At 44.1% G+C, this 24445-nt stretch overlaps 1 protein-coding gene across 4 annotated transcripts in view; it reads right to left on the minus strand.

Annotated features, from left to right (window-relative positions):
- TMEM178B (transmembrane protein 178B) overlaps positions 1–24445 on the minus strand; it is a 231063-nt gene that overhangs the window by 6546 nt on the left and 200072 nt on the right. Inside the window, exon 4 of one of the 4 annotated variants that reach the window (XM_052669578.1) lies at positions 7620–14805. The exons of 2 other annotated variants lie outside the window; for them this stretch is intronic. In XM_052669578.1, coding sequence (XP_052525538.1) covers positions 14693–14805 — 113 coding nt within the window. In that variant the 3' untranslated portion in view covers positions 7620–14692. Of the gene's footprint in view, positions 1–7619; positions 14806–15275; positions 16370–24445 lie in introns of those variants that run through there. One more of the 4 variants, XM_052669577.1, reaches the window with a different exon arrangement.

A 24445-nucleotide genomic window follows, 5' to 3' on the forward strand; every position in this document is an offset into this window, starting at 1 on the left:
ACACCTTTTGTGCATGTATGCCTGCACATGTGCATGTGTGAGACCTCACTTGAATCTTATTTAGCTATCAGAAACCATTGATGCGCTTAGCAGCTTCTTGCACATAATGGCTTCAAAAGCATACAGCCAACTCCGTATGCCTACTGGCGTTATAAAGGCTTTCCCTTTTCTCACCTTCTGACTGTCTGCTTTTCCAAATGGCATGCTCCTTATGTCAGGGTCTCTTTCTCCCTCTCTGTATGAAGTGTTCCTGGCATATATTTTGAACACTGCTGTGACCACTTATTAAATGCCAAAGCAAGAACTTTCATGCCTCCATTTCTCCCATTCACTGCCATCCACATTTTGACTGAAATAGTTGTCTGTGGGGAGATGGGGAGACAGATGATGGCCCCAAGCTTTGCCACAGCCTGTGGTGTCTATCCAAGTGTTTCTGCTGGCAATACAGATGTCCTGCCACTGGGCATGCCCAGAGCATCAGCTCATCTGGCACTGAGCTGAGTTTTTCCAGACTTTACTATCAGGATGGATGCTGCCTTCACTCTGCATAGCCAGCTGTGGGTAGAATCTTTTGCTACCAGGGGTGTGCACTTTGAATTGCAGGTCTGAGAAGACCAGGAGTTGGTCTGAGGATGGGAAGGAATATCAAAGAATCAAGCAATCTAGGGAAAAGTGTTGTTCTTACAGGGAAACAGCCTTTGCTAGTCCCCAACAGACATGAGGCAGTGTTTGGTGTGAGCTAACAGGGTGACAGCATCACAGATGAGCTGCTGCAGCTCTTCCACTTCTACGCAGTGCAAATGAACACAATCGTGCTTCCCCTGGGCAGGGAGGGAGTGAGAATTTTAGTAAATGTGACTTGTTAATGGTCTAAGTCTGCAGGAAAAAAACTCAGCCTTGGCTCCTTAGAAGGACATTAGGGAAGAGCATGATATTGTAATGGGATAATGAGTGTTGGACTATGAAAGTATTTCATTACCAGCATCCTCTCCCCGTACAGCCCCGACCTGCTGCAGCTATGATGTGCTCCTGACCAGAAAAGTCATCATGAGATCATCCTGCCTGTGGAAGAGAGCGGTTGGTTGTGTTTCTGCTGGAGACTGGAGACTCTTTGCCCATGCCTTGATTCATGGAGCTTTCCCTCCTAAGCCAGTGGTGACTTCCAGCGATGGAAGGTGATGGAGGAGATGGCACTGATTCAGAGGCAGAGTTGAACCACGAGGGATCAGAGCTGCAGCTCCACATCTCACGCCATGGGCTGGGGAGTGCAGGTGCCTGTGCAGCCAGAGGGCAGCATCCATGTGTGGCAGCCTCAGCCCTTGAGCTCCCAACAGAGCCAGCTTACCAAGGGCACAGCAAGCCGCCAGAGGTAGCTTGTGTGATGCTGAAAGAGATATTTAATTCTCTCCCTGCATTCTTGCCTCAGTAGTGAGGCTAATGAGTCTTCCCTTCTCTTTGTCTGTTTGCTTTGCTTATAAGCCTTGCAGGCTCTGGCACATCCCAGACACCACAGGGATCCACAGTGCACTGGGGGCTAAAATTCAACCTTTGCATGGCTACTGCAAATCTGTTGTCTTATGAATTTTCCCAGAAGTCAGGCCTTTGCACAACAGCATCTCCTGCTCACCCTTCATGGAGCAGCTGGCTCCTTCCTCTCACATTCTTCCTTCCCCCTCCTCCAAAAGCACTGAGCAGCTGAGCTCCATGCCCCTGTGGCTGCACTGCCGGAGCTTTCCCTGCTGCTAGGGAAGAGGGCACCTGCTTTCCTCTTGGCTGAAAAGACAGTTTTGCAGGCTTCCATTTTTAGCACCAATGAATCACATTGCCTCTACTGATAGCAAAGAAGGAAGACCTGAGCAGCCCTTATCACTGCTGTTTGCTTCTGACCAGAGAGGTTTCATTGAGTTGTGCTCAGACTGCATCCGTGCCTGGGGTTTAATCCTGCACAGTGCTGTCCAAGCTGCTGCACAGCCTTAGCTCGCTTCATCTGCCCTGAGGGTGTGCAGCGAGCTCTTGCCCCACATCTCTCTGCTCAGCCCCGCAGGATTTACTCACATAAGCAGGCAGGTGGCAAGTGCTGTCTCCTTCATTCATGCTCCATTCTGTTCCTTGTTGCAGTTGATATCTGAGACACGGCCTCCTTGGTGGCGAGAAGGATTCCATCCTACCAAATGCAAAACTCATTCACCTCAGGAAGAGCTATCAGCTAGAAAACTGTGGGCCCCCAGCTCCTCTTTTCCCTCCATCCTTCAGATGGGGCACTGAGGTGTGAGGTGCCTGCCCCCACCTCTGACACAAGCAGACAGTCTCTTAAAACACACAACATGAGTTCTTTATTTGTTTAATCAGTTTACATTCCACAATTGACAGCTTACTCATTTATTTCTTAGTTTTCCATGAAAAGGTTGTTTACAGACAGGACTGTAATTGATGGAAATACAGAGTTCTTTGCCAGTTTGGATAGAAACAAACCCAACCAAAAACAAATAAACAAATAAATAATGAAAAGAAAACTGTTAGATGTAGCCAGTTTTTCCACAAACTCCTGTGATGCTTTTTGCAACTTTTGCCATTTCGAAGTCACAGGGGTTTCTCAATTCCCTATGTTAGTTCCCTGATCTAAACCCTGCCATGAAAATTATCCTTCAGGGCCATAGTCCTGCAAACACGAATGCACGTACCCAAATGCCCGTGTCTGCAGATTAGCACCTTGGATTATAACGGAGCAAGAAGTTCCGCTTTGTGTCGTATTTAAACAACTTTGTTCGCCTCTTCTGCAGTAACTTAGAGGAAGCAATGGGAAGTGCAATACATTTGATATGATGGAGCATCACTTGTGAAATTAGCCAACACATTCACGCTGTCCTAGAATGACCTAAGGCAGTAGTCATTCACTGTTATTTTATGTTAGCACCAATGGCTACAGGAGCCACTCTGCTTCTTGCAGCAGTGCAGAAGTAAAAACCCTTGCAGTAAATCCCACCCTCGATTACTCCTGACAACTGGATGTTAACATCCCAAAGTCAGCTATTTCTTGATTGGCTAGAGAGTGCTCCTCTTGGCTGAGTGACTTCATTCATACTTCAGATGTCCTTGGCAATGCCTGAAGCATAATCAGAAATGAACACATTTCTGGATTTTCAAAATACCCTAAAGTTTAGTATATTTTAATATAATTCCCAGTCTAGCAAAGCAATTAGGCATGTGCCTAGCTTTAAGCATGGTGATAACATCGTTAATGGGACATTCATGCTTGAAATTAGGCAAGTGCTTACGTGCTTTGTGGGATCAAAGCCTTATAGCAGCATTCTGATGAAGACAGGACCTCCTGAGTGTCCTCATCCTGGCTTTCACCTTCACAGCCACTGCAGATTTGGACAAACCAGCTGCAGTCTGGGAGTTGGAAAATGCTGAAAATAAGTGGCTCTATTTGCAGCTAGTGGAAGTTTGTGAGGGGCACCAAACTGCTAGACATCACATCTCTTCCCAGGCTTTTGGTTTCCTGCCTCTAAAATGGCTATAATACTGACCTGCCTCTAACAGGTCTGATGTGACTCACATTTACAGTATTTTCTGAAGAGAAAACATGCTAGGAAAATGAAACATATGGATGCAATTCTCTGAATATGCCTGAGTTGTGTAGCATTAGAAAAGACCTAGTCTTTTCTAATCTAGCTTTGATATGCGTGTGCTGCACTTAGAAGGAACATAAGCATCTGGCCTAGATGCATTCACATGACAAATGCCTTGTACCAGTCATATCATTGTACTTGGGAATACCCTCAAGAAGTGGAAGGCATTTAAGGGAATTACGATGCTAAGCCTCCCAAACTGTCAGTTAGAGAAAGCAGTGACTGCAACTTTTGTCATCACTGAATGATGGAGATGTTATGGGATTCACTTCCTTTCAGCAAAAAGATGCTTTTTGTGAAGGAACAGAGAATTGACAAGGGAGGTATGGAAAGGGGAACCCTCCAAAAATGTTTGCCTAGTGTGGTAAGCCATGGCTAGGGCAAGTATTATTTGTGGCAGAAGAAATTCCACGTGTCCACATGAGGTGCACCAGCTGTGGACAAGAGAGTACAATGTGTCTGGTTTCTCACTCACCCCTGCCTCCATGGCTGTAAGTATTTGCTGTAGGATTGCACGATGCCACAAGCATGAGACTGGGAGAAGTCAGACCCAACAGGCCTACAATGGCAGCACGGTCTGTGAGGGACACGGTGGGCACCCACAAGGCGACACATCCGCCTTCCCAAGTGAGATGGCCACACATGCTGTGCCTGTTCTGCCTGCCTCTGGGATCGGTTTGGTGCCAAGGCCTAGCTGCTGGCCCACAGGAGGCTGTACACGCACTCCCCGCTGCGGAGTCACAGGAGCAATTATGGCTTTCATTAGGAGGTGAGACGGCTTTTTTAAGAGAAAGTGGAACGTTCTGCAGGAAGATAATCCAAATGTGGCATGGAGAATGCAGCAGGGAGGACAGTGCTCAAGTCTGCACACGGCTGTTGTAAAGAACTGGGACAGCATCACCCCACAAATCCTCCCTCCCATGTGATGTTGTACAGAGATTTTATCACTTCTTAACAAGAGGTTGACCTCGACAGTAAACCTCTGAGAAGTCTGCAAAGCCATTGTGGGACACAGTGAGCAACATTTACATCCACAGCAAGAGCTGGGTCCCATATCCCAGGACCGTCCCCATCCGTCTCCCAGAAAAGGAATGGGAGAGGACAAACATGAAATTTTAGGATTGTACTCAAAAGTCGTGCAGCAAATGATGCTGAATCCTTAAGTTTGATTTATTTGCAAGCTCCTCCTCATTTCCAGAGTTCGCTCTTATAGCCTTTATTTCTTTTTCACAGACATCTCAAATAACAAAACAGTCACATATGCAAGAGTCAGTTCAGAATGGGATTTAGAGATAAACATCTTTACAGGAAGCATCTCTATATTCTCACACAGAGAAAGGAAAAGGGACAGAGATATACACATCTGAGGCCTTCAAAAAGGGGAAGGGACGACAGGAGAGGAACATCAGAATGAAACAGTACAGACTGGACAGGAAGGTACTTTGCTGGAAAATAAGTTCTGATCCCTTGAACTCAGTTTTCTCATCCATTTCCTTGCCGCTCTTTCCCGAAGTATCAATACACAGAATTACATATTTACTGTATAGGTTCCTACAGGCCAGCTGAAGTCCTTCTCGCCATAACCTGAACAGCTTTTTTAAAAATAAATTTGTTCTGAGAGATGGGCAAGCACTGCAAGTCCCTGACTTAAATCTAGCTGTGAAAATAAATAGTAGCCACCATCTGTTGCCACCGCAAAAAGTTCACTTAGACCTGGAGCTTTTAGGAATTGGTTTAATTCCTCCACTCCTTGGTCTGTGTTTGGTCAGGTAAAACATGGGAATATATAAGTGCTTCAGAGTTCTTACACTTGATTAATTTGCTGTTCTTCCCAGACCAGTTTGGTCTCAATATCTGATTTCAGCTCTGAGAGACTCTCACCATGAGATGGAGACATGTATTCAGCCTTGCCAGAGCAGCTTTCTCAATAGTACAGTCACAGTTCATTCTCTTGTTGAGTCCCTGGTTCAGTTTTTCTGAGGACAACGATAATCCCAACAATAAGGGATGAAATTGCAATCTCTTTAATCTCCATGTAAGCTGTTTGTAAAGCAGTTATTAACATTGAAAAAAACAAATAGGAAATTACCTAAACTGTACCTTGGAGCGGAATTTTTTGATTCTTACTAGCAGCTAGATGACATTTTCTAGGCCAGTATGGAAATAAAGAGCAAGAGAGTAACCTCAGAACAGTTTAGCAATTTAAACTTTTAGAATGCCGACTCATTCACTGGGCTGCTTCAGAAATGGTCAAAGATCTCTGACGTTCAGCACTGGCACCATCCAGTGATCTATGACTGGAGACAACCATAAAGAACCCACCATCAAATGCAGTTTTTGCAGGAACTGGGGCAATCCCTATGCTTTGCAGTTGTGTTGTTATTTGGGGAGGGGAAGACTGCTGTGAACCTCTCATTTTGCTCCAGCAGTCTTCCGCTTTTAACACCTGCATGCTGTGTGGTGGGTACAGGGCCACAACAGAGCTCCGCATGGATCCTCTTCTGCACAAGGTGCCTGAGTCTTCCCACTGGAATTTGGAATCTTTTAGGATCTCAGAACCACCCAAGATAGGTGAGCGGTCACTCCGTGGAGGGAGAAGAAGCTCCTAAAGCTGAGTTAGAGCTAGTTTTACTGAGTCACCACCGAGAAGCAAATGTCTCTCTTCACTAACTGTACAAGACACCAAGGCAGATAAGCCTGTTAACACCAGCAGCTCAGTTAAGTGCCCAAGGTTAATGGGGATGAATTCAGATCAGAAAATCCAGGCCTTTGTGTAGCTGTGCAGCTTGACCTCACCCACAGAGAAACACCTCACAGATGTACACTTAGTGCAGAAAAGCATCTGTACAAAGGGCTTCTTGATAAAGAGTAAGTGCACCTATTTAGAGAGCTAAGGTGGAACTGAAATTCTATCATGGCTTTTCCAGTCCATTTCTCTTCCTTAGAGAAGCCCTTGAGATCCAGTCCTCCGACTGGATGTGAGTGTGTGGGTGTGCATGCTGCTGACTGGTGCAATGGCAGAACTGGGATTTTCCTGGGAAATAATACTGTTTAATTTGCTTTAATTTAAATCTGAGATACATGGGGATTGTGGAAGAGAAACAGTCCTTTGCCTGAAATTCTGTACATTGGCCTCAGCTTATTTCAGGCAATCATGACTCTGTGGACATTTTTCATAAATTTACAAATATATATACATATATATACATATATACACATATATGTGTATCAGCCTATGGGCTACATTTACCACTGCATTGTTCCAGCCACACAGAAGTATAATGGTTGGTTATTTTTACAAAAAAAAGAAACATTGGTATAAATTTGAAGTGACTTAGTAGTGGCTGTCACCATATCTATGCAAAAGCTCCTGAAATGGGCTGAATATAAATACAGCCCACCTTGCAGAAGTTCCCCCGCCACATGTACACATAAATAGAAACACAGAACTGTTAAGGTTGGAAAAGACCACTAAGATCATCCAGTCTAACCGTCAGCCCATCCTCACCATGCCCACTGACCATGTCCCTCAGTGCCACATCTGCCCTCTTCCTGAACACCTCCAATGACAATGACTAATGGGAGGTGTCTAAAGAGGACCCTGCTTTACAGTTTTAATGAAGCAAACTTCCCACTGACTCTACTGGCCTGTGATCAAGGGAAATTTCACTTCAAAAGAAGCTGAAAGCTCAACTGTACCTATTTCCTAATTTAGGTACAGTTTACAGCTTTGAAAGTTGTAACTTCTGCCAAAGATCTCAAAATCCTTTAAAGTAATTCAAGTTACTGCACAAAAGTATCTTCAAAAGTCCCCAGATATACTTTTTGTGTGTGTGTAAGTAGGGGGAATTCTGTCCTGCAGAACACAAAAACATGAACACAAACATATTAAGTGATGGAAATTGCCGAGTAAAAATAGTAACAGTTTAAATTAGATGTCTGTGATTGTTATTGGTGCCCAGGAGTTATAAATAATTCAGTACCTCCTTGCTCAATAGTCTGAGGCTGCACTTCTACTTTGTTGTTATGATTACCTGATTTTTTTTTTCTTATGATCTATGTTGTTAAAAGAAAACTCTTCATAAAAATGTAGTCTTATGCTCTACAGCCAGATGAAAACTATTCTTCAGACACAACTTCACAGGAGCTTAAGCAAATTAGGAGCATGCATGGTTTTTAAAAATGATGCTGGCACCAAGAGCATTCAGCGTTATACTGCTATTCACTGTCTGAACAGAGACTGGAAGCTGTGGTTCTTCTGTGTAATTGGTCCCAGGAAACTGAGCCCAATATGGCTGACACTTCTTGGTGTCTACATCCCCTTGAAACCAGAGCTAAACCTGCAGGTCACACTGCTTTTTGACTCTATCAGAATCACTTGATGTTTGGGAAGTTCTGACCAGTTGGCAAAATAACAAGGCCACTTGAAAGGAATTCCTTTTGCAGCACTATTCCCATGCCACGGGATGTGAAGCTCCCTGCAGTGCTGAGCCCCATTTCGTGCAGCCATGGCAATGCCAGCAGTCAACCACAGCTCTCAGCAGAGGACAGAAATAAGATTCAGGCAGTACGACGCTGCCCCTCATTCAGCAACGTTTCTACATAAGGGGATTGTAAACTTTTCTGAGTTGGAGGTGGTATGATGCCATTTTTTCTCTCCAATCTGAACACTGGCCATCTGTTTTACAGAAACACCTTGTAAGTGCAGGTTGCAAGAAGCAATTTGCAAACACCAAGGCTCTCCTGATGGGATTTCACTTTTTTTTTTCCTTTAGCCTTACTCGCTCAAAAAGAACATCCCATTTGTACCACACAAGTGGTTACTGCTGGGGTCTGTAGCATTAGAAATCAGTGAGGACTTGTGGGCACAGCTGTTTTCTGAGGTAGAATTGCCAGCTCAAGTCTGGCTGGATGCAGAAGTAGGTCTGCAGAAATCCCATATTTAAGAGCACCAGTAGTGAGGTCTGGAGTCTTGCAGTGGTGTTTCAGGATGTTACTGCTGTGAGCTGCTGCCTGCCCCCCATTTTGCTGGATATATCCTGCCAAAGGCAGAGCAGGCAGAAAGAAACATGTATTTGTATCTAGGCTGCTTCCTTTTCCTACACCTCTGGGATTAGAACAACACAGGCAGCTCTTCTCTAAATATTCAAATACTTTCTAGTGGCAAGTATCCAATTCACACCAGCTCTGTTGTGCCTCCCCACTTCTCTTCAGCAGAGATTTTATGTGTGATCTGCATACACGACCTAACACAGATGCAGAAGACACCTGAATGGCACTGCAACTCCTGAGCTAAGTACAAAAGGACAGAAAACAAACTATTATGTTGCATTTTGCTATCTACTCCCTCTGCACATATTTCCAGGTTACCCATATCCTGGGATATGAATGTTTGTGTGAGGCAAAGGAAGGAGGGGAGCGAGGGTGTCCGCATATATACACTCTAATCTAGAAAAGTTTGGAGGGTGTTTTGTGCCATTGTGCAGGAGAGTTAATCAGTGAAAGAAAGACATGAAAGTACAGACTGGGCAGGGATTGACAGCTCAGACTCCTGATGCTGTGAGTGTCATTGGATTGTCCTCACGTAACTCAACCAATGCCCATCAAGTCTGACTTAAAGCAACTGCAGCTTGATTTCATTTTTTTTCGCTCCCCACCTCCCCCTGAGGATAACCTATCTGAGCCTCAGTTGTTTTCATTCCCAGTCTCTCCTTAGCAAGAAAGGACAATTGATCTGTGACTCTGGAGTGCTTTACTAAAGGTGACCAGCATTTCATTTCCCTCTTGTGGCCTATATTGAGGCAGTAGTCCAGGCTTTTTCTGTAAGTAAAATCCTAAAAATGTGCAAGGCACATTTGCACTTTAACTAGCAGCATTCTGTCAGGCTCCAGTTCTCCCACCAATGTCAACAGCAAGCTTGTCAGAGCCCACTGGCACCAGCAGTTGGTCCTTTGTTTTAAAAAGCATTGCAATCTCTAGCTATGGCTCTGAAGAAAGCTACAGGCTTGGGGTATTAGTGATTTGGGGAGGAAGATAGAACGGGAAACATAAATCAGGGAAAAAACAGATAATATCTGATTTCCTTATAAAGCAAATCATTAGATAAATGCATATATGAGCAAGCATTTCATTTTCAGCACTAACCAGGATAGCACTGAAATATTTTTTTGAGGCACCTGATCCAAAACTCACTGGAGCAAAAGTGAAGCTTTCTATGGACTTCAGTGTATGTAATATGGAGCATATGCATTGTACTGCTGGCTGTTACTGGGAACTGTGGGGCACTGAGTGTTAAGTCCTCTTTTTATGAGCTTTTCAGCTGGCCTTGGATATTCACCCATCACTAACCTTTACATGCTGAATGTGCTTCATGCAGGTTTTTTACTCCTCGTCTCTCAGTGGTGCCTGGCAATCATTCAGAAATGTCTCAGTTTTTTACCTTGAACCTTTCCTTGCTGACTGGATGAATGCAACAGAAAGGGCTGTGAAAGAGTGCAAGTCCTGGGGGTAAGGAAATGAGGTGCTGATACACAGGGATGATTTGTGTGAATTCACCCAAGCAGCTCTATTGCCCTTCTAGGCCTATGAAGAGACACAAAGAAGAAAGAGCCCAAATAATGTATGTTTTTATTTAAGCTATACTTGGTAACATATTATTTCCTCTCCATTTTGCTCCTGGGAGTTAGCTTGGCACTCAAGAATTAAGGACAGATTACAGTGATTTTCTTCTGAGCTCTGCTTATCAGTGGGGCTCCAGGGATGAGCCTGGTTTGGAGGTGCTGCATGGTGAGTAAATGGACAGCCGTGGAGACACAGTCTTCCAGGAACACTTGGGAATCTGAAATATCCCCTGCATAGCAATCCTTTCCCTTCCCAATGCTGTTTTGCTGATCGTCTGATGAAGTGCACAGCTAGCATGCTACGGCTAAAAGTGCTCCCAAATGACTTGTGTCCACAGGAAAGCAGAATACCTGCACTCTCATGGGTCTCTCCTGGGAGGACAGGATCCTCTGGGTTAGAGGAGTGGACTCTGAGGGTTTTGTTTGTTTGTTTGTTTTGTAATTTATTTTGCTTTGTTTTGTTTTTCTTCTCTTCATTTCTTACTGTAGCTGAAATAACATTTTCTAAAGTAGTGACGGTTTTTTAAAAGAAATTGCCCTGGTCACTGGTGGCTTCAGATCCACTTGTGACTGTCCCTGGGGTAGAGCAAACGAAATAAAAGCCCAACTAGAAATATGACTTGAGGGACCGTACTATTCAGATCAGGGAAGATCTGTGTTAGCAGAAAGGGAGAAAGGAGAGATGATATATACAGGTGGCCACTATGAGTCAGGAGTTTTAACATGCGAACAGCTTTAGCTTGAAGACGGTGTCCTAAGAGTCCATAAGATACGTAGCACATAGATTCCCACAATATATTCCCTTGCAGGGCTCCCACACAGTGCCCTGGCAGGGATAGAAGTAGAAGCCATTGCAACTAACTCACTGCCATCACAGAACCTCACTGTACAAGAACTGGAGGCTCACTGTAAAAAAAAGCCTCAGCCTACACACCACTTGCGCTGGGGCAATTCACCCCACTTCCCTGGGAACGGCTTCCTGTAAAAGAGAGGGAGCACAAGCACCTGCATCAGGCTAGGACAAGGGTGTCACATTATCTACAAGGACAGGATAGCAAAAGAACACGGGCTGGACTCAGAAGGAAGCTGAACATCACCCAGAAAAGCACATTCTTAACTTGAAGCATGTGAATAGTCTACCAAAGGCAATGGAATCAGTCACATGTCAGAAGTAAAGTATGTGCTTGAACATTTCCCTGGAGCAGACTGAGAGACAGAGCCAAGACCCTTAACGTGGGGAGCACATGTGACAGATTTTTGACTACTGCTCAGTCTAGTAAACCAGACACTAGTTGGAAAGCTTGAATCTCAGGTCAGAAAGAAATTTCAAAGCCTCCCAAAAAAGCAGAAAGTTGGAGTAGGTGGGAATGCGCTTTGGCTCTGGATGTACATAGTCACTAACCATCACAGATCTGTCTCCAGATGTATCTTGGGTCAGCCCTGCTCTGGAGATGAGCGCGGGACTAAGCTAAGGCTCTCGGCCCACCTCACACTGCTCACGGCCCTTTGGGGCTCCTCCTGAGGCTGTGAGCAGCACAGAGAGAAATTCAAAAGATCCTAAGGGCTTTTGCCCCTGTTTCAGTCAAAGACGCGCACCAAAATTTTTGCCTGGACAGGTGGTCCTTTAGGATCCAGTCTGACATTAAAGTTCTGTATTCACCTGCTGCTTCAAGCACTTACACCCACACTTTTAACACACATGCTCATACAGGCCTGAGAGGCTGTGCTATAATGAGTGGAAAATCACAAATCAGGCCTAAAGATAAGATCCAGGGTTAACACTTCTCTGCTATAAAGCAAAATGAGTGTAACCCTCTCCCACAATCACCAAACACAGGCCAGCACTCAGCTCATATACAGCTTGTAAACCAACCAACACCTTCAGAGAGTACTTCATCAAGGCAGATCTATTTTCATGCCTGCTGCAGAGAGAAGAGTTGAGAGTCCATGAAATGGCAAAATGACTTCAATTTCTTTCAATCTTACTGCTATAGCTCCTTCAAAACTCCACCTGAAAAGCATACACTTTGTGAATTGTCACGGCTCACACAAGGCATACACCACCACAGGAGCTGTCATACTGCTTTCCACGTCACAGCACCCAATGGCAGATGCCAGCTAGAAACCTCTCTGACTTTCGGTCTAGTGAGGTCACTCCAGATACCTCTATTCACATGAAAGAGTTTCCCTATCACACTCAGAACTGCAGAGGAAGAAGAAAGTTTGTGTTCAAAGATGTTTTAATGACACAAGTACCAGTTTCGTAAAGCATTAACACCTTTATGAGAAGTTGCTTTTTCTCAAAATCTTTCATAGCATGAATTTTTTCACATTTTTAAAGGTCTCTTTTAGTTTTCAGTTGTTGGTTTTATGCTTTCGGTTTCAATTTAGCTTTCCAAGAATTGTTTTTATTTTTAATTTCCTTCTGTCCAGTGGTAACTCATCAGCCTCCTCATCTAGTAAGCACCTGCACATTTAAACAGTTTCAAAGCTTTTCAGAACACTCTGCTTGAAAACATTGCCAGAGGAAAAAAAATCCAATCTACTTAAAAAGCAAGTTTCTTCAAAAGGTTTCTATTTTCAACATGAATCAATAAATACTTACTTTCTCCAGTCAGATCTAATGGAGAATGAAATGACAAAACTTCACTTGCCAGGGATGGCATTTCAGTGGCAACGCATTGACTTGGCAGCTGACATTGGCATGTTTTGGGAATTTGTAAAACCAAAGAACATAAATGCTAAGTAGCTGAGCAAGAGTGAAAGAAAACCAAATCTACCCTACTCCAAAATAGCCTTCAGAAACTTTATTTCTTTGGACACTGTTAACAAAAAGGAACATCATCACACAAGGTGTAACAGGGAGGGAAAGCAGATCTGGAAGGGGAATGGCTGGCTATGCAATTGCATTGCATAAAAATTATTTCTTGGTTGGATTTTTTTTTTTAACAAGTCAAAATGCTGCTTCCTGACAGCCATGTAAATAGCATAATCTGGAGTTAATGCCTTTATTTCTGTGCAGGCATCATTTCAGCAGATTGCCTCCTTATCCTTTTGAGATTTCATAGATTCAGGAGATCACAGAATCACAGACCGGCTTACGTTGGTAAGGATCCTAAATCCCGTCCAGTTCCAACCCTCTGCCGTGGGTAGGGTTGTCACCCAGAGCCTCCATCCAAACTGGCCTTGAATGCTTCATCCACAACCTCTCTGGGCAGCCTGTTCCAGCACCTCACCATCCTCTGAGTAAAGAACTTTTCCCTAAACCTCCCCTCTTTTGGTATAAAGCCATTCCGCCCTGTCCTATCACTATCAGACTGTGTAAAAAGTCAGTCCTCCTCCTATTTAAAAGCTCCCTTCAAGTATCGGAAGGCCACAATGAGGCCTTTCCAGAGCCTTCTCTTCTCCAAGTGAAACAAGTCCAACACCCTCAGTCTGTCTTCACAGGAGAAGTGCTCCATCCCACTGATCATCTTTGTGGCCCTCCTCTGGGCTTGCTCCAACAGCTCCACATTTTCTTGAGCTGTGAGCCCCAGGTCAGGCGCAGCTAGATGATTTTTATCGTCAAATGGGAGCTGATGACATGCAGATATTGGGTGTAATAAAAGACTGATGTAATTACCCTTGAATTAAGAGCATGTTGGATTGGCTTGTTTTGTGGGGGACTTTTTTTCCCTGCCCTGTTTCCCTTTGCCTGCTATTTATCGGTGGTGCCATCACTTCCTGAACAGGGCCATTTGGCAGTTGCCTCTTCCAGCTCCCTTTAGTTACAGCCTTAGCCTTTCACCTCACCTTCCCCTCAGCCACTGTTCCCCTGCGAGCAGCTGCTGTCTTCACAGCCAAAATGCTCTGCTTCCTTCAAAGGTATACATCCCCATCTGTTCTGTTAGCTCTTCTGGGATCTATGACCCGAACGATGGGGAGAGAGGAGTGAAGGGAGAAGGGGGTAACGGGAAGAAGAGTAGCAGGAAAAAGAGAAAGACCAAAAGAGAGAGAGAATCCCACTTGAAGATTCACAATTATATCATACAACGCTTGAGCTCATGGGAAATGGATCTCCATTCTCTGCATCTGACCCTTTCTTTTCCACAGTTCTCTCAGATGGAGAGTGGAGATGTCCAGTGACCTGGGGCAGGTTCCAAAGACAAGATGTGTGAAGTTCTTATTTGGCATACATGAACACAACAAGAGGCTTCTCTTACTTCTCTCTTACAAAAATTTTCTCCCTTTTTCTCTTCAGTAATGGCTTTTGCCCAGTTTTCTCAAACATCCAAAAACTCAGTGTAATCCCAATCCAGTAAATACTCAGGAGGAACAACTGCCAGGGCTCCCCCCACCTCCCTTCTCCCTGGTCAGTCTTCCCTTGGCTCCATTCTGAGCTCTCGGATGCTCCACGAAAACCAAAACCATCCAGAAATCCACCAGAGGAGACGCACTGTCTCAGACCTGACGGCTTTCTTCACGCTTCTGCAGTCGCCTCAGTCTTGGGCCACAAACACAGCATGGATGGTGTAGTGGACAATCACATTGCAATGGTTTACATTTTTCTCTTTCTTAAAAAAAAAAGAAAAAAGAAAAGAAGAGGGAAGAAAATGTTATACACACAAGTATCACAGCATTTTCAGAAGGCCTTCTACTGCAATTGCATTAGCAGTTCAGCCTCAGTTGTAAGCCTGGATGTAAGGCAGCTGGAAGATTAAAACCGTACTGTTGGAGAGTCTGCTGAGACATCCTCATGTTGTTTTTTGTTGTTGCTGTTGTTATTTGTTTTCTGGTTTTACTTCGTAAGATCCTTATTTTAAATTGGTTTTGTCTGTTTGCTTCCTTCTAAAGTTTGGCAGGAAAGAGAAAATGCTTTTTTGCTTTTCCTCACGTCTTCTGTCCTTTTTGTTTTCTGCATTTTAAGAGGAAAGGAGAAAGAGAAAGAGAAGGAAAAGAAAAAAGAAAGGAAAAGAAAAGAAAAAAGAAAGGAAAAGAAAGGAAAAGAAAGGAAAAGAAAGGAAAAGAGAAGAGAAGAGAAGAGAAGAGAAGAGAAGAGAAGAGAAGAGAAGAGAAGAGAAGAGAAGAGAAGAGAAGAGAAGAGAAGAGAAAAAAGAAAAGAAAAGAAAAGAAAAGAAAAGAAAAGAAAAGAAAAGAAAAGAAAAGAAAAGAAAAGAAAAGAAAAGAAAAGAAAAGAAAAGAAAAGAAAAGAAAAGAAAAGAAAAGAAAAGAAAAGAAAAGAAAAGAAAAGAAAAGAAAAGAAAAGAAAAGAAAAGAAAAGAAAAGGAGTTCAAACAATATATATATATTTAAAAGATAATACTAAGAGATAAACAACAGCAGGGTAGGCTTTTTTCATTTTGTTTCCAGAAAGAAAAGAAAGTGCGTGGGTTTCTGATAATGGCCTCGAGGAGGTACATTGTAGAGGTGACTCAATTGCTTGATTTGTTTATTTGCTTGCTGTTTGCATTTTCCTTTCTAACTGCAAGGGACAGGCTTTTTGCCCCTGCTCCCCAGCCCTCCATGTCCTGCACAGACAGATTGCGGGTCCCCCACCCGGACCCCTCTCTCCCTTGCCAGGTGGCAGCTGGTAGGTGCAACAGCATGTTCATTCAACCTCTAAGGTATGATGCTGAAGTTAAGAGTTGGATGGAAGAGCCGTGTGAGAGAAAAGCTTTCCCATCTTGGTGTGAAAGAACGAAGCAACACAGAGTCCAGTGGAGATGTGAGTGCCGTGTTGGACTCAGCTCTACCTTGGCACTGGCATTAATTTGAGATTATATATATATATTTAATTATATATACATATATATGCATGTATAGGTATACATAGACATATATATATATATATACGTGTGTGTGTGTGTATTTGTTGTTGGCTATTTTTTTAGCACACTGTCCCATTCTCAGGTCTAGATTTGGGGCAGTTGGTCCTGGGGACAGGTTGGACAGAAGGGGCCAGAGTGCAGAAGAAGCCAGAGATAAGAGTGAGGCCCAGGCCCCCCCATGCACAGAACATGGACCAGCCATAGCCATGGCTGATGTCGTCGGGAAGTCCATACAGGTAGCGGGGGTAGCGGGAGAGCTCGAAGTTGATTCCAGCCACACACGTGCACAGTGAAATGATGCAGAAGGTTCCTGGAGGAGAGCGGGAAGGGGAGAAGGAGAAAGGAAAAAAATACAGAGAAGTTAGAAGAGTGAGAGATACATTGCTTTCTTAGCTGCCAAGAGTTGGTGAAGTCAGTAAGGATACGCATAAGGGAAGACGTTCGTATAGAGAGTGGCTTAGTCTAGGCATGGGAAATGAACTGAGTGCCACCAGAGCCTCGAATATTGATCTGATGCTGAATAGAGTTGTATGGAGAAACTTCAGCTGGAACAGTCTTGTCATTACGAGTGTCCCTTGTGAACCAGAATGCTCCATAAACCATTGATTTTGCAGGAATTTTGCTTTAGATAAATAAGGAGAGAATAGTCACGTTGCAATACTTTTTAGAGGAAAAAGACTGAGTTCTTGTTAAAATTCAGTTTTTCAATTATGAATTTTATAGAAGAAAACATTACAAAATACTTGACATTTTGGCTATGTTGAAACATACATCAGAAATGCCCCGGGGAGTTCTTTTTCCCATTCTTCTTACATCAAAATCTAAAATGTTCCACTCTGCTTGCCCTTTTAAAATGCCACTTTTAAAATCTTAAAATCCCTCACAAAATTTGGATTCTATCCTCTGCACTCCAGTGCCATTCCAGATGCCCTCTAGTAGTACCAGGGAACAATTCAGAATATCCTGTTCTTGTTTTCCATCTCTGTAGCAGTATTTCATTTCTTCCCGAGAGCGCTGCAAGGACAGGCTTCACAGCTCTGTCAGGTGTTGAGTGTTCTGGAAGCCACGCACACCAGATGAGGCTGAACTTTAGCCCACCCAGATGAGTTTAACTGTGATCTTTGGCCTCCAGCTTCATCACAGTTAAACTCTGAGCTCCTGAAATGTCACCGTTGCCACCCACACACCAAATAATGGATAGCTGCAGTTTCTGTGCGCCCATCTCAAGAGATAACACCCACTGTCTACACAGAGTTGGTAGTTTATTTTTCCCCTCTAATTCCTCCCTCTACAGTCCTCTCTGAATTGTCTGCAAGAGACCCAAAAGGTGATATGCAGTACACATGATGGAGTTACTCACATGGTTGGCTTGCTGCTTGTGCAGAGCCCTGTGGCATGCTGTGTTTGCTACCTGCAAAGCACATCCTGGGTCACATCTCTGTTCACCAGCAGGGCTGCTGAGGAATTTACTTTCCTGTCCATAAGATAGCAAAATGCCCTAAAGCATTCACAGCTTGCCTGATTTTAATCGATCTCTTTTCTTCTGGTACCTTTGCCTTCTTCTGTCCCTTTCTTTCTCTGCTCCTGCCACTGTCCTGCAACTCTGCTTTTATGTCTCTGCTGCTTTGCTCTTTCTAGTTGCAGTTACACTGAAGGAATGGATTTCCATTGAAGACACAGATTAATTACGTGTTGAATTCCTCTGGAATTAGGCTCAGAACTGAGGACATTTGTAGGAACACATATACCACCAAAAATGTTTGGACTCCCCACCGTGCCCGTCCCTCTAATTTAGCAGGCACATCCTAAAACTCTAAAATCTCCATGCAAAACTCCATCATGAATGAGCTGTGAGCCCACTGTCACGTCACTCTGTCATCCCCTCTGACCGCTGCCTCCATCACCTCTTTGGATGGTCATTTCTCTTCCTATGTGTTTGCTACTTGCCACCTGCAGATAATCTCCATTGCAGAGCGTAGGGAATACTGAAACTCTGGGTTCCTCTCCTGATGATATATATGGCTGCCAGATGGCCCAGTGAGTACCATTCATAAATTCTCACATTATGATAATGCCACAGGGCACCAGTCTGTACCAGAGAGTTGCTGTGCTGGATACTCTGCTGTTATGAAAGCTGCCTTCTTATCCCAGCCCAGCATCCAGTTAGTCTGCAATTAGCGCTGTGAACATTTGCAAAAGTGTTATAAGTGCCCCAGCTCTGCTGTTGTTTTCAGAGATGCCCTGCACTACTTCAAAGAGCAGAGCAGGAGGAATGGCTCTCTTTCCCAGAATCCCTTACTCAAAAATCATGTTGTTTGATCAGGGTAAAACTCCTTCTGTTCTTTAGCATGTCACTTAGGTTATCCTGGAACATGAAGCTGTCTGCCAAGAACACGGCTGTCCTTGTGTGACACATCAACATGACTCGTACATTGTGGAGAAAAAGGATCCCTCAGAGCTGCTGCGCTCAAAACCCAGCTCTACGGCTTGTTTCAGAGAGTTAGAAAATGACATGAAAGGCCTCTCTTTTCTAGCAAGAACATGATAATTTCAGTTCCCTTGAAATACAAGATTGTTAAGAGAGGTGGGTGGGAAAATCTGTGCGGCCAGACTGAAACTGCATTTGGAAAGTACAAAAGGGAAGAAAATAACTTCAGTTTTCAAGTGCTCCCTGTGCTTTCATGCTTTGTCTTGGCTATTTTGATTACAAGCTCTTCAGTACAAGGAATGTTTTGTACCCATTACATTTGTACAGTGCCCTAACCTATTGGCACTCCACCTTGCTGGGGGGTATTCTGCCCCACAACAAATGAACAACAAAATGGAACAAGTAACAGAGAACAAAGCTTATCACAATCATGTGATTTCTTTTTTTTTTTTAAAAAAAGGCTTCTCCTGTCCTGTCCCTGCACTGGGCAAAGTGCAAATCCCTTGATAACAGTGACCACCACACACAACATCAGAGGATGCATAGTGTGGCTCTCAGCCATTCACCCCTTGTGCTTCTGCAGGACACACTGTACAGCACTATGGGCACAGGTTTATCAGCCTCTCTCACACTATTCATTGCAGACATTAAACTGCCATTTTATAACACCTAGAGTAATCCTTACAAATATTATATGAATCCTACGTGTTTGTGTTCAGCCAACCGAGGAAGTTCCCACTTGTAGTTAATCTGGCTTCTCACCAGGAGGGTTACTGACGAAAACTGCTGTTAAACCTCATGACTGCTCAGTGCCTTTTCCTCATGAACTGGTAACCATAACAAAGATTATCTTTCCAAATGTTACAGGTATTGGCCATCATAGCCAAACAGTCACAGGTGGAAGGGATGATGACACAGAGTTTGCCCTTGGACAGCTTTTGCTAGTGCAAGTCTGACACCTAGCCTGGAAGGAAGGAGGAGGCCACTCTTGCCACAGCACTGCCTGCTTTACGGACGCGGTACCAGGATTGCAGCAACTCCTGAACATCCCCAATCCTGAGATTCTTTGTCTCCCCGGAAAATAAACAGAGCCCTTATTCGTTTTCCTGATGGGTTCTTGCAGCCAGTGAGGTACTAACACGCCGCATCCCCAGGCACAAGCAGCAATGCAGACTTGTCTTTCTTTGTCAGAATCACTGCTCATAACTTTGGCCCAAGCAGTCATGAAGGCTGGAGGGCCGAGGCTCGGCACTGGGGCTGTGGCATTGGCTTCTACAGTGTGAATGACAGGCAGTAATAAGGGCTTACCAGGGATGTGCTGGTGAGTGAGCTGAGCTTGGAAGATAAAGCCCATCTCCTCCAGCAGCTGGGGAGAACTGAGCGCACTTGGTTCTTTGTGATGGGATTTATGTGTTATCATCCTAAGTGAAGCACTAATGAATGAGACAAGGCAACAATGAGAACATTTTTGACAAAGGAAATTCACATGTCACTGCAAAATGCTACAGGCAGGTGAGGGATGGAATTCCACGTAAGGCCATGTCTGCACTACAGAAACTGCTGTTTGACACGCAATCAAGCTTCCATCTTGACTCCTCATCGGACAGATACCTTCTTTTCTGGTTCTGACAATGCTTGTCCTGCTAACAGAGCACCTGAGCTATTAAATTCGTCACGGTTGGTGACCTTGTGCTGTTCCTTTTTCCTTATTATGGCGGAAGAATATAAAACATCCTGAATGTCTCTTCCATTAAGACTGGATATTTTTTTTTGCAATGGATGTTTACAACATTAGGGTCCTTTAATCTCAGTCCTTTAGTTGCCACAATCTGACAAATGACAAATGTTAGTTGTATCACCCTGTTCTCTTCTGTGAGACCTCGTGGTGGATGTGCAGGTTAGTGGCCACTGCTAAGTTCAGCCTCCTGTCAGCTGAGCCCATGACTCCCAACTGACTCTCCCATTTTGGGAGCCTCTCAATGCAGAGGTAGGGCTCTGGCTCCCTGCCACTGGATGTGGCTGCTCATGGGACACTGCTTCTGCCATCTTCACTGCAGGGGCAGACATGGTCAGGAGAGTGATGGCTGGGGAAGGAAATACAATTACTGACCAAAACCTAATTTGAAGTGGATTGTGAGCAGGAGTCCTTTGCTGAAGCTGTTTTTAAGCATGATTTTAGCAAACAGAGCTGCGGGGCTCTGCAGGGAATTTTATTTGGTAATCACTCCTTTTCTTCCTAATCATCCTGGTAGTGTGAGGAGCTGCATTGCTTCTGTTTGCAATTTTCAAACCTCACCTTCAGGGGAGAATAGAACTGCTTGTAAATTAACTGGCTATGCTGAAGTGATTTAAGTACATGCAGATTCAAAACATCTGTACCAAACATGTTTGAATGTCGCCTATCACTAGTGTCCCCCAAATCATTTCAGAACCCATGTCCTTCAACAACAGACCACAGCTCTGCTTCAGAGAAGAGAGCTTGAGTGGCTTTGCAGGGTTTGTCTTTCCTAGCTATACTGCACATGAAAGTGAGCCTGCCAAAACACTGCTTTCCACAGTAGTTGTTTCCCTGGGGGATGGGTTGTGCCATAGGATCTTGGCACAGCCCTGTCCTTGGCCATAATTCCCTCATGGTGCTGGCACACAAGCACAACCCAATAGCAGGGGCTACATCTGAACACCCTGAACACAGGGAGGGAGGGAGGGAGGAAAAGGAAATTCTGTTTCTTAGATCTCCTCACCTTCAGAATACATCACCAACATGAGGTCAAGGGAGATTCAAAAAGCCAGTAATGAAAATGCTTCCTGCCCCAAACCCACTTTTGAGACCCCTGTCTCTGTGGTAGCACAAATCATTTTTCTTATTAATGAGAAAACATTTCTTCCATGTCAGGCTGGGAGACACACATTCTCTCCCTTCCCCAACAGCAGGCAGAAATGACTCACCTCATGAGCTAACAGAGCTGTCTGATGTACAAAGTAAACAATAAAAAACAACAACAACAAAACAACCAAGAAAAACAACCCAAAGTGGATTCCTTTCCCCTTCTGTTTTTTGCAGAGACAGAAATGTCAAGTACTATTTATAAGCACTAGTAGGCATAAAGGGAAACACAAAGGTATGGATTTTAGGATGCCCTCTGAAACCAAGTGATTCAGAAATACAGGTGAGTCTCCTCCTTTTCTCTTGGCTGCTGTTGATGGCAATGTCTGGCTACTAATGTCTTTGGAAGGAGTGTTGTTTATTTAATTATCATCACTTTTTTATTGCAGAATTATAGGGGAAAAAAAGTCTCACAAGTGAAACAACACTATTTTCAGTTTCTCTATGCCCTGCTAGTTTTATTGTTTTCAAGGTACATGAAACAAACAAATAAAATGGGGTCTAATCCTAAAGTGGAATGTGTACCATTACCTATTTAAATTATATCACAATCAAATGAAATTATTAAAGAATAAACCAAATTCCCACCCAGCACAGGGATGACAAAAGCCTTTTGGAGGGAGCAGCTTTGCAGTAAACTCCTTCTGCGCACGGATTAAACGCCTCAGCAGCACACAGCTCTTGAGAACACTTTATTGCTCTGTGCATACATGCATAGAATATAAATTATTGCTTAATTATGTACTGTTCCAACAGAAGCAGCTTGCAGCATCACTGGTAGGTTGCAGAATAGCAAGGGGCTTACTGGGAAATTGCCCTTATAAAAAAGCTGAGATGGAAGCCAAAGTCTGACTGGGTGATGGAGATTCAGTGTCATGTCCTTATGAGACCATAAACCCACCTTGGCTGGCACCTTATACATTTTTATTTTATATTAAGAACCAGAGTAAAATGCAGAGTCTGTAGAAGGGCTGGGATATTGCATTACAGCCACTTTGAGAATGCTGTTTGCATTTGGCCTTTGGCTTCCTGCTTCAAAACGTACCCGTGGCACCTGTGCCCCACATGTGAGAGCTGAGTGCCTGCTGCTGGTGGGTTCAGCAGCAGCTCCTGTCTACTGGATTGATGCTGTACAAGCTGTAATCCATTCTGGCATCAGAGGACTACATATCCTCCATCAAGACTGCATACACTCAGTGGGCACGACCCTCAGGTTTGTGTAAGTTGGAGCAGAATATGGAAAGATATTGCAGCAGTTGAGGGCTGAGTTTCAGTTAACTGTTGCTCCAACAGTCAGTCTGTATTTTGCATGCCACATACCCCTCGGATTTTGCTCATGGAGACATTTCTGCTGCCATACCAAACAGTGCATGACACGGCACCAGGAGTGGATGCCTGTGCTGGGTGCCACTTCAGTCAGCAACAGCCAGGACAGGGCAAGTACCTCTGAAATTCTGAGCCAGTATGTAAGGCAAAAGCAAGGCCATGTAGCTAATAGCACATTGTTTTTATAAAATGTACTGGGGGAAAAGAGGGGAGCTGATCAAAGCCTGAGCTGAACAACTCTCTAATTACTTTAGCCATAGTGATGCCTACAACCCACCTGAGCTAACCTAGCAATAATAAAGTGACTTGAAAGTAGCCATTGAGCAAACATAATGGCTCGTGAACTTGCAGCTACAACAGAGGAGGCAGCAAAAAACTGTGCCAGTTGTAGCAGTGGGATGTTATTCAGAGCAGTGGGATGCTATACAGTATTTTACTGGTTGCAGAAGAGAGAGAAAAAAAGAGGCTTTCTTAACGTCAAAATAATGAAACATCCTAACCAAAGGTTAGTGAAGTTATTATATCCCTTTTCTAGCAAGCACACGCTTGGTGACGGGCAGAAACTGCTAGTGGGTTTGTTGCATTCCCTGCAGTGTGCACCTCCCAGGACTGCCCAGGAAGAGATGCTTTGTCATGCTCTGAGGCTTAGAGACCAAAGTCTGAGCCAATTCATGTGAATCCTCTGTACCTCAGATATGCCTGATGACAAGGCACATAAGTTTAGTATCAAACTGTATGGCAGAGAGGTGCTTCCCAGCCTCAGCCTTTACCAGAGCCGAAGAGAAAGAGAAACTTGTAAGGTCAGGGTTGGGCTTGCTTCATCACAGGGCATCTCCCATAGCACAGGGAATCCAAGCACGACTTTGCATCCAGTCTCTCAGCAATCAGGTCATCCTGCCTCTCTCCAAGGATGGTCTTTTTCCTCCAGTCAGAAAGAAATGAACATCTCTCAGATGTCTTCTGTGGGAAATTTTAAACAGCTTGAAAGTCTTCAGAATTATTCTTTGCAGCAAAGGGACACAGCTCCTGAGATACAATAGCCCCAAATCAAAGTAAGATGTAATTGATTGGCCAGCCAAGAGCACCAGGCACAGGCCAGCCTTATGAAGCTCAGATAATTTACACGAGTGCTCTCAAACAAGAAAACTATCCCAGGGCACAGAAGATGCTGAAATCTTTCCTGTTGCAGCCTCTGAAGCACACGCAGGTGCACAGAGGTGACTCCCCTCTGTTAGCACTGAAGAAGCCAGGGCAGTGCACACTGGCTGGAAAAGAAGGCTCTGCTCATCGAGTTTCTGCTTGATCTGGCTGCTTCTCTGTGAAATTTCCAGCAGCCAGATGAACTTCTCTGTCCAGGCAGATTAGACCAAGCGAGCGTAGCAGTGATTTGTCCAAAGGGAGTGTTGTTTTTCCAAGTTGACAAACCAAGGAGCCAATGAGATTTGCTACACAAACAAATTCGCTCACCTCTCTCTCTGCAAAGAATTCTTCCTGTCCAGCAAATCATGCCAGCATTGCTCTTCCTTCTGTTGCCTATTCAATTCTCTTTTCCTCTTTGATGCCAGGCATGCAGAAAAACTCAGGAGATATTTTAAAAAGAAACAAAAAACAACCCCATGATAAATGCTGGTTTTGTTTTCATTGCCTTCCTTTGGCCTTGAAGCATCACGTTGTTGGAATTCGAAAGCCAGCAGCAGATCAAAGACCTGGTGATGCTATTAAGGGGTAAGAAACAACCACAGAATTTT

The sequence above is a fragment of the Tympanuchus pallidicinctus genome, unplaced genomic scaffold (genome assembly GCF_026119805.1).
Source record: "Tympanuchus pallidicinctus isolate F22 unplaced genomic scaffold, pur_lepc_1.0 scaffold8, whole genome shotgun sequence".
Classification (NCBI taxonomy): domain Eukaryota; kingdom Metazoa; phylum Chordata; class Aves; order Galliformes; family Phasianidae; genus Tympanuchus; species Tympanuchus pallidicinctus.